The sequence below is a fragment of the Meleagris gallopavo genome, chromosome 2 (assembly GCF_000146605.3).
Source record: "Meleagris gallopavo isolate NT-WF06-2002-E0010 breed Aviagen turkey brand Nicholas breeding stock chromosome 2, Turkey_5.1, whole genome shotgun sequence".
In the NCBI taxonomy this organism is placed as follows: domain Eukaryota; kingdom Metazoa; phylum Chordata; class Aves; order Galliformes; family Phasianidae; genus Meleagris; species Meleagris gallopavo.
In genome coordinates, this window is record NC_015012.2 from 70,751,964 (window position 1) to 70,766,509 (window position 14,546).

Here is a 14,546-nt window from a genome sequence, read left to right on the forward strand (position 1 = left end):
TTCCTGTAAAAATAGAATGTATCAAGAATTAACTAAGTAATGTAACTGCAAAAGATATAAAAATGTTGTGAATAAATGTGTTAATGCAGTGCAGAAAGGAAAGTGTATTGGTAACAATGTTTTTCTTAGAGATTACACAGCTTCTTGTAAAGCATAAAGCATGGATGTCCAACCATTGGGCTTGCCTCAGCTGCACTGAATGAAGAGGAAGTATCTTGGACCACGTATAAAATATTATAATGTAGTTAATGTATAGAAATAACAAAGCTTATTCTTCTAATTTTTATATTGCAACATAAAAAGAAAAGCAACAAAAGCATGATTGGACCTTGTTTTAGTGAAAGTAATGCATCAGTATCTAGTTTAATGGCAGTGATTGCAATTCTTAGTGACTTCTCAGAGTGCTCATCAGAGTTGTTTTTTTCTTTTTGAAATTTCACACTTTCTGTGCTTTATCCTTGAGAACAGTTGTTCACAAAGGTGCGTACTGCTAAAAAACAATGACATGAATAAGGCAAGATTTTTGAAGCAAGAGATAACTTTCTTTTTTGCAGATACTGTATTTATGTTGCCTGGAAAGTGAAGTTACAAATACATTATTTTTTTTTAAATCTTGAAACCTATTTTCTAATTCTTTTATCAAAGTGGAAGACAGGGCTGGCTGCCTGTTTGTCGCTGTTCACAAGACTGTGTTTAGCCAGTGTATCAAAATCCATAAACTTTTGTCGTATCTTGACTTAGCAGTGTGTACTGCATCTGTCTCCTGTCCTGATTTCAGCCCAGACAGTGCCAATGACACACTGATGTTTGATTGTTGCTGAGTGATGGGTGCATGCCTGGGGCTGAGCTGGGCTATGCAGTGAGGAAGAGCTGCTGCCATGATGACGCAGGGCAAGTAGTAGCCACAGGATAGGCTGGGCTGGGCTGCATGCAGCCCATGGAAGATGGATTGAGCATGCCTTCCCATAGGTTTTATGGGGAAGTTTTCCTTTTCTATAGTGAGTATTAGGAATTTCTGTGCAGCTTACACTAGATATTTGTCCAGAGAATCACTGCATTTGGTCAGGGTGAGGGTCTTCATCACTTCAAGGATTCACAGCTTTCTTAAGCTTTGTTTTATAGAAAAACTGTTTTTCTTTGACCATTGCTTATAGTGTTTGATTATTTATGGAAATATTCCATAAAGTTGCAGGGCAGGTACCCTAAATTCTGTCATGAGAAATGAATGCTATGTGTGTTAGAAAACTGCATTTCTGTGAAAAGTAATAAATTTTTACTTTGTGAGTGAATACTGCAAAGCAACTATAATAAGCAGTCATTAAGCATTGTGTCTCCATTTGAACATGCTAACTTGGGAATTGTGTTAACTTTAAGTACTATTGGTATAGTGAATTTTCCTGTTTTGCAGCTGATTTAGCCATTCCTGTCTGACAATAATCTTAATGTATACCATCAAAATAAATAAATAAATAAAACTACTGTAGAAAAGTGGGAGTCTAGCAAAAGGGCACTGTTTCTTAAACATGTCTCTGCTGTGATGCTTCTTTTCTCCTACTAGATACAGGATAGTTTTAAATCAACAGAGCTCCTAGTTTTCTCTTTTCTGCTCTTTGATTTAGACAGTCAATCTGTTGCTATGAAGAGCTTTCCAGTGTAAGATTGATAGTAGTAGTGAGGCTACTTTGCACAAACTTTTACACCTCTTTCCCTCTTGAGTAAGATAAACTGTGTTGTTTTTTTTTTTAAAACTCATGTTTACTTATTAGACTTTGATCAAGATTACTTGTGTAGTGTGACTATTAAAAAAGAAGGCAAATTTTGTGTTTTATCTGAAGATGCCAGGCTCTACATTCACTTGATTGAAGTTGGATCCAAGAAGAAGTGTTTATTTCCTCTCTAGCTCATAAATCAATTTTCATGAGTTACCTTGTGGTTCAGTTGTTTAGATTTTTACATCATAGAAGTTCACGTTGTTTTTTCCTTAGTTAATTACTGGGAAATAAGACTTAAAGAATCCAGCAAAAGTCAGAAGTTTTTCTGAAATGACAAAGTCTTTTGAATGGACTTTGAGATGTTTTGAAAGTCTAAGCAAATGAGAAGATAGAGAACTGCATTTTGAAACATCAGGATTCTGTGCCAGTTCTTAATACCTTAATTAGAAAGCAGTGATTTACTCCCTATTTATTCCCTATATGAAAATACATCTGGTGATTAGTAAAATGTTGGCCTTGCAGACTAGTCCTCAAGTTCAGTTATTTCTGCTCTTTGCCATTTCTTTCTTCCATTGTCACCATTTCTACTATCAGTGGTAGATGGTGACAGATGTGTAACTTAATTGCCACATCCTAGCACTTACTCTTACCTCTTGGTTTAGCTCTTTATGATTGTTTCCTACCTGTGTTCTCTGGCAAGCTCCCAATAGGTGTGAGAGACAATTTATCAGTCAGTTAGAACAGGCCATTGTTGTTGGTCTTCTATATTGTTTCCCTTCTTCTCTCTGTCTTGGACAGTGATCTCAGTTTCACTTATCTGTTTAAAATGTTCTCAAAGCCTCCCTCCTTTTTAGACAGTAGAAGGCTTGCTAGATTACGTAGACTGTTCTCAAACTGCTGCAGCAAATTAATACTGCATTCTGTTCACAAATCACGAAGGCAAAATGAAGTGATTTTTATGTAAGTATTGCAGAGATTGTCATGTGTAGTACCACGAGTTTGATTCTGTTTGAGCTGTGTGAGCTCTCTGGAGACTAGGATATGTCTTTTTATCCCTAGTGAGTTAGGGGCTCAAAAGGAAAGAACTTAAATGAAATGAGAAATGCTGTCTTATGGTAGCATCTGCCTCTGGTCCTGAAGTAAGATGTGGCATGTATCTTTAGTGCTTCTTTGTGCCATTCTGCTATTCCGACCAGTTCAAATAGCTTTGATATGGATAGTTCTTGAGTGTATATGGGAAAACAGGAGCAGAAGGATGCCTTCCTCTTCTAAAACCATCTCCAATATGCCAATTTAAACAAACAAAGCATATTTTCTGATGGATCCTTTTCCAGTTTGTTTCAAGTCGTAGAGATGCTTTGGAGTCTTCTACAGAAGTTCTATAATCAGTGTTTTAGGAATAATGTGTTGCTTGACTTTTTTTGTTACGATTTTTATTTATTTATTGTCAAAGCGGTAAGTCTGAATATGCCTTGTGTGTGCTTCCTTGAATATTTCAGCTCAGATCTGGATGAATTTCCCTGTCCTGATCATATTCTGTAATTGGCAAAACAGTAGCAAAATTTGTATTTAGTCCTTCTACCATGAAGCTATTTCAAACTCTTGCTGTGTTTTAAATTAATTTTCCTTCTGCCATACACATTTATACTTATAAAATACTCGCTTTTCAAATTTGCCAGTACTAGCTTGCTGCTTTCTTTTTTGGTATATAAACAAAACCCTCTTACATCTTTATCTGAAGTTGGCTAAATGTAGCAGTGAAGTGACGGAGAATAGCTATGTAAAAGACAAGAATTAATGATGATTGTTAGAGAAGGCTGGATAAAAAGAAATCCATTATAGTTTGAGATCCTTGTCAACAAAATTGATGTCTAGCCAGCAGCTTAATGTCCTGTATTTTTTGTACTGTTACTTTTATCTGAATGGAGGATTTTCTATTTGGCCAAATTTATTGCATTCTTTTCATAATTTTTTTCCAGACTGCTTCTTCAGTTTTCAGTAGGTGGTTACTTTAATAAAAGAAATGCACAAGTTAATAAATTTCATGGTCTCTGCAAACACTGACATCACTGTACTGTTTTGCACACCTGGTGTTTTTCTATGAAACCCTGAGCATTAGAAGTAAAACATTTTTTCCTCTTTACTATTAAATGGCAACTTATTTTTTGAAGTACAGACTTGTCTAAAATGAAGAATCTCAGATCTGCTGCTCTTGACACTGTTCAAAATTTTGCAGATATGTAAGAAGCAGTATAATGGTATTTCCCAGAGGGTAGTAATCAGAGGTGGCCACAGCAAAATTCTGTAAGGACCTAGCAAATTAAATACAGGATAGTAAGCAAGCCCTCTCCTCTTTGCATGATAGGAGCAGAAATATTTGAGTCCTACAGTACCAAAGTTTTACTCTTTCATAAAATGATACATGAAAATACATCATAAATGTAAGAAAATTGCATAAAGTTTAGTGTTGAGAAGAGTTAAATTTTATGCAGGAATCTCAAAAAGAAATGATATTTTCTTTAATACAGAAAACCAACAGATTAAGTCTTTTCAACTGAAAACTATTCTCTTTTTGTTGCAGAGAACCTAGATGATTGCTAGCAATGATGCCTTTTGGGTTGAATTAGTTGGAGTTGAAAGTCTTTAAACTCACTGTTAACATCCCGTAACAGGGATGGAAATTCTGCAGCTTTATTTTTAATTTTATGCTAATTTGGACAACGTCTTGTGACTTTCTTTGTAGCTATTTGAACTGCTAGGCCCTGAGGGTTTTGAACTTATAGAGAAGCTCCTACAGAACAGATCTGTGATTGTGGAAAAATCTTTGACTTGTCAAAATGATAACAAGTTCCAGACTCTGCAAGGTAAGCAACAATAAAATTGTTGTTCTAAAAAAACTCGTTGGTAATGGTAGGGTTTTTATATCAGAGTAAATGAGTGCATGTTGTATATTTACATTTCAAGTGCGTATAGGCATGTATAATTTTTAAATAATTGTATTGACAGTTGCATCTATTTCAGTGCACTACCATGACAACAAGTTGATAATCAGTTATTCCTCATCTGCTGTACTATCCACCTCAGAGATATCATCATATAAATATCTTAGGGAGAAAAAGCACAATAACCACCACTTCTGGAGGAAAAAAAAAAAGTTAAACCAAAGGATGGATATATGGAAGGAATAAAGGAGTTCAAGTTTTATACTCTGATTTTTTTTTATAAGATTAATAGCCCACACAGAGTAATAGTTTTAAAATGTTCTACAAATGGCTGCTTAAAAACAAGTGTTCCCATTTTCTGTCCTGACAAAAAGTAAATCTGATTGAATAGGTTGTGACTTGGGATAAATCTTGCAAAGATGAAGCATCATGAATCCACTGTGTGTTCACAATGCGTGAAAAAAAAGATAGTTAAAGCTGATACTGCTGGACTCTTGTATCCTCACAGTAATTTCAAAATGCAAATAAACCATAATTTGTCTACCTTAAATATAATGTTATCTAGGCAAATGTTTGGAAGTTCACCTTCTGCTGTACTGATGATTTGTCTAAACTCATCAGAAAAAACATAAGTTTTATTTGCTAGTGATTTCAAAGCAGAAAATATGAGTATAACAAGATTTTGTTCTTGGAGTTTTTTTTTGCCTTCTCAAATAATCACAAGAAAAAATTATATACATCAGAAACTAAACTATTATAGACTTTTCTGCAATGTATAATTTTTTACAAAAGTATTTTTTTAATAAAATTATTTTGGAAGCTATTGTAAATTTATTCTTCAGTATGTCATTCTGCTAGAATGTAGAGGAAGAATATTTTCAGTATTGCACTTTTGAGAAGAGGTTTTTCCACTGATGGCCTAGCTTTTCTTTCACTAGTAAAGAAGTCAGTGATGTTTGAGTATCTTCTCTGAGACTGAAGATGCTCTGTCCCAAGTTCAGTTTGTTTGTTTTAGTAGGGCTATCTGCTTTTCATTTGATTGAAGTGTAATTCCTAATGGGTACTGAAGTCTCAGCTTGCAAAAACTGTGTGGGGAAGGAAGCCATTTGGATTTGGAAAAGCAGTCAACTTTGAGCTCTATGTGTCTTGAGAAGATAGACACAAGCAAGGAAGTGTGCATATACTGATTGTTTATAGCATGATTATTACTATAAAAATTCCACTGCTATAAAGGTGATTGTTGTGCTTATTGAATAAAGTAGCCCTGGTGTGTTATGTCTGAATTAAATTTAGGCAGAAAATTGAATCCATTGTTATCCCTTTTAAAAAAGAGACAGAGAGAGTTAATGCTATTGCTGTGGGCATTCTGACAGTTTATTGTTGTTTTTTTTTTTTCAACAATATCTAACAAGTTGTAGGCACTTTATTCAGTATGCATGCTCGAAGTACAATTTTCACTGTTACTATTGGTTTAAAAAAAACTGGCACAAATTCTTTAAAATGTCACTCAAGTGAGTTTATTTGATAAAAAGAAGTATTCAGTTTTCAACTTCGGGGTAAGCTGCAGCAGTCAAACTTCCATAAGCTAATAATCTATTTGCAGAATTTTCAAGTTAGATGTTTAAAAATACTGGTACATTTAAAAACAAACAAAAATCCATTGTGTTGCATATAGAAGACTTGATTGTGTCTTTGTTTTAAGTTTGGAGTAAATAACAATAATGGCATTGGAAAAACAGATGTGATCGGGCTTTATCGAGTTCCTTGAATTTATTGTGTACTGTAACTGTTCAGTTGTGTATTGTAACTGTTTAATCCTACTGCTTTTCCACATAAAAGGAAGGAGTCCTTGTGGCTGTACAGAATAAGATTTTTTTCTCAGTTGTTCAGGGAAATTAAGCTGTTGATATGCTTTCAATGCAGTCATGTTATATTGTTATATAGTAAATACACAAAACGCTAGGTGAAGAGACTGATTAAAAAAAAAAAAAACAACCTATGTTTAGTCTACATGCACAATCTTTCTACTTTGCAACGTATGCGCATAAGGTGACAAATAAGTGACTTTTCCAGTGTTGATGAAATTATAAGTCCCCAAAAGGTAGCCTCTCCTTTTGCTGCTAGCTTTCAGTATTCCCCCTCTTGCATTGGGATTAATTTTTCTTGTATGGTGACTTAAAGTGTCCTACCTTCAAGTGATGAGCTGTTACTACTTATGGATTCTTAAGACCAACTTCTGTATAATCAAATAAGGTTAAGCCTTTTAAAAACACACATATTTAGAAGAATACTGGGCAACAAAAATGATGGAATCCAGTACTTACGAAGATGCACGCCTGTTTTGATGTTGCAGAGCAGTGCAAGAAGTTTATAAGTGAAAATGCTAAACCCAATTATGGCTGTCAAGTTACAATTCAGTCTGAACAAGAAAAGCTGTTAATGAAACAGTATCGTCGTGAAGAAAAACGAAATGCCAGAAGAGAAAAACAAGCTGGGGAAGATGGAGAAGTATCTGGTGAAGGACTTGCGTGCTTTGATCCCAGAGAGCTGAGAATGCAAAGGTAATAGACGTCAAACGTAGAAAAATACTTCTGTTGTAATTGCTATTTCAACCTATCATAAATGTTTATTTTCTTTTAATTTGCTTTGTGGATGAGGTGATTTTTGACTTCAAGTCACGTGTAGAATTTGTTTAATATGAAAACCTTATTTTCATGAAAAGAGAGCAGTGATCTGCTTAATGAAAATCTTCTTGGTCTCATCTACGTGGGTTGGAGATGCAGATTGGAGGGGCAGGCTATCTTTCTTACTTTCTGTATGCACACTTCTTGCTTAAGATTTATGAACTCTGTACTAAATCTATCAAACTATCTTTTTTTTTTCCTTCTCCAGATTAATGGGTACTATTTTCCGTGTTATCAACTAAAGGTAGTGGGAAGAATAAGGGAGGGTAAAAATAAGATTCAAATAAGGTGTTGCATTTCATATTGAGAAGAATATAGAGGTACTGGTATTTAACTGTGAATACTTGTTGCTATATTATGTAAAAAGATGCAAAGCTGCATTAGTTTAGGGAGCCAGCCTTGCAATGATTGTATTGATTTTTATTTAACAAGTGTGCTATAAGGACATAGTTTAACTAATGCCAGTGAATAACACAGTAAAATTCCATTGTTAATAATTTTATACAATGCTTTTTTTCCTTACATTTCGCTAACTCTTGCTCTGACTTCAATGTACAGGCCCAGCTTTTGTGATGGCTGCCTGCAATAAGCAGAATTGCTGCTATTTTATGTTTACAGGGAACTAGCACTTTTGAATGCTCGAAGTATGCCTATCCTAGGTAGACAGAGAGAGGTGGACTTTGAAAGAATTCATTATCCACATGTTTATGATTCCCGAGCTGAAGCTATGAAAACATCAGCATTCATTGGAGGTGCAAAGGTATGTGCATGGCCCTTCTACAGCAATATAACTATCCCCATGAGCAAAGTGCAGCAAGTTTCCCTTTGTTCTCTGGGAACTAATGGGAATCCTATGCATCAAGCTGTGCTTCTTTACATAGTTTCTTCAATACTCACATTTTGTTTTTATTTTGACCCTAAAAGAAATAAATACATTCATATTTGTAGTACAGTTTATTTTTATTTCTAGAGTCGCTTAAGTCATTAGAATAATATTTTTCTCCTTCTAGTTTTTGTAAACCATTGAATTGACTTTATGAAATTTCTATTCTTGAAATGTAATAAAATGGAGTTATCTTTTTCTGTTTTTTTTTTTAATCCTTTTGAAACCATTTTCTGAGAAGTAAAACTGATTATTTTCCATTTAGGAGGTTCTATGCTATCTGTAAAATGAATCAAAGAGAATTGCTTTTATTTGGGATTCCTTTTTTTGAAGGAAAGTAATGAGGCACTGTTTGAAGTGGCCTACAAGTAATTAAATTTCCTGTTTTCATATCTTCAATTAATTTTCCTGTAATATTGTTTTAGGTGTTCTTACCAGAATCAGTTCAGAGAGAGAACAACAAAATGTATGAAGAGGTGAAGATCCCCCATAGTGAACCAATGCCCATTGGCATTGAAGAGAAAATTGTTTACATTAAAGACTTAGATGAGGTGAGTAAAGCAGTTGAGAGATATGAAATTAATTTTTACTTTGCTATTAAAAAATTTTAGGAGGAAACATTACCGCTTAATAATGTGGTTTGTAATGTGCAAATGTAGCCATTTAATTTCATCACTAATTTTGAGAATATTTGTTGGCGGATGTTGTTTAGTTCATGACAAATCTGATCACAGAAATTCCTTCTCTAAACTATTACTTTGTGAGCTGCAGTTCTCAGTTCCTTTTTCATTACCTATTCAGCTATTTGTGGTTTAGAGCTGTGACTTGAATCACTAAAATGTTCCTTGAAAAATAAAGAAACAAGGGAAGAAGATTATTGCCATTCTGTTCTCTTTCTGTAGGCCACAGTTCTTTCTCTTGACTTCTGAAGACTGGCTAGTGACTGCTCTGCACTGTTGTGCAGATTAGTCTTATAGCATGATGCTGGTGCATAATACTGAGTACTGTGTACTGTACAGGGTGCAAAACCTTCTGGAATACTGCTCTGGAGTAGCAAAAAGGCTGCATTATTAATAATAAAAAAAATAATTAAAAAATAGCAATAAATGTGGTTTAGTATTCACAGTCTAGAACCAGCAATATTCTATCGCATGTACTTGCTTGCTTTTCATTGTATGTGTCAAATCAGTTCAGGAATGTAATGTCTGCTCCTGATTTCAGTGGGGACATCAAGAGCAAGCCATATGTGCATGTGAAGAAATCTTTGTTTCTTAGTTCTTCAGTGGCATACAGCATGAAAAAATGCTTTTTCCTGTAGGAAAACAGGAAATGAGAATATAAATCTACTGCAGTTACCCAGAGGACTTCATTGAGGTTTTAGTAAGGACTGTCTTACACTGATTTAACTCTTTGAAAACAGAGGACGATTTAATTTTAAAATTGGAATCTATTATTCTGTGCTTGAGTGACAGTACCTACTGCCATGTTATGAAGTGACTGACAGCTTAACTAGATAGAAAAGTTAAGCCGCTGCATTTCATATGTGACAATGAATGCGATGTTTCACATGACAGTTTTAAACACGACAGCTTTTTGCAATGAAATGTCTCTCCTTTAAGCACAGGTCTAAATATTACCTATTAACCTATAAAGTTTTACTAGAAGTACCAATATTTCAAGACACACAACTTGCCAGAAAAATATAGATCTGATAGAAGAATAAACATCTAAAGGAAATAGTTTACTGATACATATATATAGATATATAGTGTTATGGAATGCATCAATTATGCAGATTTTATAAATTTTTCACGATCTGTTAGGCTTTGTATCATCAAGAGGTATACTTTTCAGTTTTAAAGTGAAATTCTGAAATAGAAATCATCTTTATATCCATAACTCCTACTTACTAGATATCTAACAAGTTGTCAGCAGCAAAGAATTTTGAATGTGTGATACTTATGTATTTAAACATAGCGTATTTCAGCAGAGTGATGATGCTTCTTAGATTTGACTTATGGCACTTTTTTTTTTTAACAGCTGGTGCGTATTCTTTTTTAGAGGGGGGAAATCATAGAATCATTTAGGCTAGAGAAGACCCACAGGATCATCAAGTCCAACACAGACCTAACAATCACAGACGGTAGCACTCAGCACAGTGGTATTATAAAGGAACCTACTTCTTGGTTTGAAAATTTCAAGTGCTAACTGCACAAATTTAAGGTTAAAAACCTGAATTGCATTTATTTAATCTATTTTCCCAGAGGATTGAAAAGAACTAAATCTGACTGTGAAGTGTTTGTTTATGCAAGAACTTAGTCTCGTAGGAGCTTTACTTTTTAGTCTGTGTATTTTCATTTGCACAAGAGTGATTTTAAATACTATATGTGCATTTCTCTTCAGTTATGGTTTTGGTCACAGGTGTTAAGGTGCAATCTTTGACTATGTAATATTTACATAGGTGAATGTTCTGTTTAAATTTAATCTTCAAAGTTCTTAAGTATAGATCTGAGATCATGATAAGGAGTTCACTTATATTTTGACCTTTTAAGCAAAAGATAAACCTCTGGATCATGCAAGCTGAAGTAATCTTTCATTTAAAATATCTTAAGTATTGACTTAGATTATTTGTATTTCTGTTACTTAGGTTGACATAAACATTGACTGAGGACATAAATATATTCCTCTAATAATTTTAACAAATCACGTTAATAAAACTGTAGACTCATTTTTTTGGCACAAATGTGGGGCAAAATGGCAAAACAGAATCAACACTGAAGGGGAAAAAAGTACCTCAAACTAGCACGAGCCTCAGAACTCTTATTTGTAGCTTGGCAGTATAATCAGAACACACTTTGAGCTCCACTCCAGAATAAATAAATAACGTATTTTCATTAAAATATTATATTTAGGTTCAGTAAAGCATTATCTGAATCCTTATGGCTAGATTGGCTATGATAGAGATACTAAAGTAAAGCTCATGATTTAAACAGGCAAAATCCAAATTCTTACTGATGCTTAATTTCATAATGTACTGATTGCAAATGAGAGATGAGATGGCCAACCTTTCATGCTTTATCGTCTATAAAAGGACAGTGTACCATCTGTCATAAACTGCTGACATTAGCAGCAGTTTTAATACCCCTACCTCTCTGTGCTTCAGTTTGTACTGCCTCTCCTCCTGCCACAGTCTAATTCCATGGGTGTCATCTCATTTTCTTTCTTTCCTATGCCTGTTGAGTGGAAGATGCTGTGCTGCCGCTCAGGAGCATCTCTTGTGTTGTCAGTAGATGAGGTGCCCACATCCCACAGAAGGAGTTGCACAGAGAAGGAAAGCATACTTGCTTTACTCCAAGGCAGCAAATCCCATCTCCAACTCTATTTGTAGATGATTATTATTGGCATTTACTGGTATTTGGAGAGCTGTGTTTTCACCACAGTACAAGCACAAGTTGCTTGTAACTAGCTAGTTGGTCACATCTGTTTGGTCTGAAGAATTACTCTACTGTTTCTTACAAAAGGTGCATGCTAGGTTGTTTCAGTAACAAGAATGTGAAAAAACAGAGCAAGTGCAAGCTTAAATGTATGAGCTTTTGGCTGCTTGACATGCAGCTTGACTGCTACTGAAATATAGTTTTGTACTTACTATAAAGGTGGTTTTGCACCAGACATTTTGCCAAATAAATGTGTTTCTGAAGTCATAAACTCAGGTCAGGGAAAGTTCTTCAAGAATGTGAAAACAGATTTTACCTAACAAATTACTTTTGGTGAAAAATGACTACAGGTTTTTACCTAAAGTGGGTTTCAGGATTTATTTCTTTGTTTCATGCCATAGCCATTTCCTTCTACTAACACTTAAGACTTTTTTTTCCCTCTGCATTATATGAAGGAATTATTACAAAATCAATATTCCCTTTTTCTCCTGCAATGTTTTCTTGCTTTTTGAATTGTACAAACAGACCCACTGAATCAAAGTGTAGATGCGGTTGCATAAATTACATTTTTCACATCCTGAGTACTTGAACATTTATTCTACAGTTGATCTCAGTGTATATTTCATTTGCATATTATCCAAATATCAATTGACTGTTGGACTGATTAGTTTAAAAAATATTTCTAATGTTATTGAAATTTTGTCATTTATCCAATGAAAGCATACTAGGAAATTGCTCTAAAAAAACCTTCAAGTTCCACAAATGTTATTCCCAACTTAAAAATAAAAAAATAAAAATCTTTATACAGTGTTTAAAAGAGCTGTTAATAACACAATAAAACTGTGTGATAGAGCAAATTCTCAGCTACAAAACAAAACTGCTGGCTATGCTTGTAGAAATCTGCACCAGTGGAGATGATTGAAACACACCACCTGTCATCTCACTGTGCTCAAATCCACTCTCTGGTCTCCATAAATGTTCTCAAACACAGATGAATGTCAATGAGTGCAGCCTTTTTTTCATGTGAAGGAATTCAGTTCCACACCTTTGCTTCATATGCACTTCCATATCAGACACCATTTTTTCAGACTGCCCCTCTGTCACATAGCAACAACATGTAATAGAATATTGGCAAGCCTCTACTGCCATACCACCAAGTCCATCTCTGATGTCATGGGCCAACATAATAAAATAGGAGGTATTACTTTTGGAATTAGGGTTATCTTCACTTTCATGAGTGAGTGTTAAATGTGCAATGACAATTATTAGTGAGTGTTCTAAAGGGGTTAAGTGTGCAATAACAAACCAGTAGTTTGTGATCTGTATTGCGTAAAATTATTATCTTTTGCATAGGAAAATCCTGTTTTTAATAAGAATTACTTCATCATCAAAGAGATCTGTTGCCGTGGCACACAATCTGTACAATGGAATTCTGGTCTCAGTACTTGCTCGTAATCCAATGTTGAAGAATCTATCACTAAAATGAAATTACAGAAGAAGTAGATATATAATCAGTGAATAAATTTGTAATTAAGACATATTTAATGGATGGATGATTTTGTCTGAAACTGATTTCCCATACGATGGTTCTTTCAATATATACATCTCCTGAAATTAAAGGAACATTGTTTTGTAATTAGCAAGCTATTTAAAAAAAAAAATTGAAATTGTGGTAAGGATTATGACATACTCTTAAATATACCTTTAACACTGTCGTTGAGTGGACCTGTCAACACAGGGTGAAAAACTGAAACTATTCTGAAGCATCACTGCATGTGACATGACTGGCATCTTGCTCATAATCTGTGATGCTGCTTCCATTCTCAGTCCAAAATTATCCTAAGTACTTTGGGGAAAAAAATAAAAAAGCAGTAATACTTAAATTTTATATATTTATTGTTTGTACATTTGCAACACATGGTGTTTTTGTTTCCTCTCTACAGTTACCTGTAGGGAGGCTGTGGTGAAGTGATGGTCAGCCTCTTTTCCCATGTAGCTAGCAATAGGACTAGAGGAAATGGCCTCAAGTTGCACTGGGGAGATTCAAGTTGGACGTTAGGAAATAATAATTCTCTGAGAGAGTGGTCAGGCACTGGAATGGGCTGCTCAGGGAGGTGGTTGAGTCACTGTTCCTGGTGGTGTTGAAGAAATGTTTCCTGTTGTCCTGAGGGATATGGTTTAATGGGAAATATTGGTGGCAGTTGAACTGGATGATCTAGGAAGTCTTTTATCTAAGCTCAGTGATTCTATGATTCTATATGCAAACTTCCTATTAATTATTAGTTGATTTTTTTGAAGATGTGTCGACAGTTTATGGGCTGGTTTGGCCCGGATCCGTGACTAGCGGGGAGGAGGGATCCATGCCTCCAGAAAAGGGAAATTGGACCCCAAAATAATTAAAAGCAGTGGCAACAATCTGAGGAGAAATAATTAATTTACTAAATATGGTATTGGGATGCAAGATAACAAACTATAGTACAATATATTTAGAATTGAAGCTAATAAATCAAATATAATGAGAGAGAGTGCGTCCAAAAGGTGGATAGGCCTCACCATAACACTGAGATGTGATATGTGCAGGCCAGTTAAGCAGCAGGGAGGAGAGCCTGATGAAGAAGAGCACATCAGGTGACCTTGCCAGGAGTTATATCTCTTCTCTGATCGCAAAGCCCCTGAGATATGTAGTTGTTCTTCTCTTCTGGACAGGTGCTCGGAACTGGAGCATTAACACTTTAACTCCCAGTGCACTACGTGATGTCATGATGTAGAATACTGATAACCAAAATTCATAAAACATGACAAGATGCTTTTTAACAAAGCCATCACCACTGTCTTATGTATCTTCTCCTCCTTCCCCTCTGTCTCCTTCAGCTACCCAGAGTTTTACTTTA

At 34.9% G+C, this 14,546-nt stretch overlaps 1 protein-coding gene across 1 annotated transcript in view; it reads left to right on the forward strand.

Moving 5' to 3' along the window:
- Positions 1-8,847, forward strand: part of LOC104909884 (activating signal cointegrator 1 complex subunit 3-like) — a 51,501-nt gene extending 42,654 nt beyond the window's left edge. Inside the window, exons 6-9 of the mRNA XM_031552526.1 lie at positions 4,456-4,576; positions 7,008-7,215; positions 7,957-8,098; positions 8,647-8,847. Of these exons, the coding sequence (XP_031408386.1) occupies positions 4,456-4,576; positions 7,008-7,215; positions 7,957-8,098; positions 8,647-8,832 (657 nt within the window). The 3' untranslated portion in view covers positions 8,833-8,847. The remainder of the gene's footprint in view (positions 1-4,455; positions 4,577-7,007; positions 7,216-7,956; positions 8,099-8,646) is intronic.
- Positions 8,848-14,546: the final 5,699 nt, after the last annotated feature.